This window comes from Mizuhopecten yessoensis, unplaced genomic scaffold (assembly GCF_002113885.1).
Source record: "Mizuhopecten yessoensis strain PY_sf001 unplaced genomic scaffold, ASM211388v2 scaffold7547, whole genome shotgun sequence".
Classification (NCBI taxonomy): domain Eukaryota; kingdom Metazoa; phylum Mollusca; class Bivalvia; order Pectinida; family Pectinidae; genus Mizuhopecten; species Mizuhopecten yessoensis.
Genome location: NW_018407102.1, coordinates 439,266 through 439,899, shown reverse-complemented (window position 1 = coordinate 439,899; position 634 = coordinate 439,266). Strand labels below are relative to the sequence as shown.

At 39.4% G+C, this 634-nt stretch overlaps 1 protein-coding gene across 1 annotated transcript; it reads left to right on the top strand.

The window, feature by feature from the left end:
* Positions 1-4: 4 nt before the first annotated feature.
* On the top strand, positions 5-610 carry LOC110453916 (ATP-dependent DNA helicase RecQ-like; the record flags this gene model as incomplete). Its single annotated transcript, XM_021503149.1, has 1 exon — positions 5-610. A coding segment is annotated over one exon (606 nt), but the record flags the coding sequence as incomplete, so codon positions are not given.
* Positions 611-634: the final 24 nt, after the last annotated feature.

The following is a 634-nucleotide window of genomic DNA, read 5'->3' as shown; positions in this document are numbered from 1 at the left end:
CCCCCTAGCACAAGAACTGAAAATCAAGCTTCTAGACTTTCCTGTTACAATTGTTTATGTAGAAAGTTTGGACGCGCTTGGATACTATTATCAATATCTCAATTCTACACTGAAAGAATTACAGTTTCATCCTTCCTCTGACAAGACACCAGAGTCTCGACTGTTTGCACAGTATCACACCGATTATACACAAGGTATGAAAAGTCATATCTTACAAGAACTCAGAAAAGACAATCCCCATATACGTCTTGTTTTGGCTACAGTTGCTCTTGGTATGGGTTTAAATGCACCGAGCATCACACGCATTGTTCATTGTAGGCCTCCAACAACACTGGAAAAATATTTACAGGAAATAGGAAGGGCTGGAAGATTAGGGCAAAAGTCTACAGCTATTCTCTATTACAACAAAAGTGATATTGCTAAAAATCGGAAAGGATTGTCTTCAGACATGGCAATTTTTTGTAATGTAAGTGATGCATGTCTGCGAGTTGAACTTGTGAAATACTTTGGTTTCCAGACGACAGTGCACGTGTTTGATGGCCCAATGGATGAATGCTGTTCAAACTGCCGTCAAACACTAGTGAATGCTGTGGACAACGTGAATGTCTGAACATTAAATGTAGTATTAGTGCAG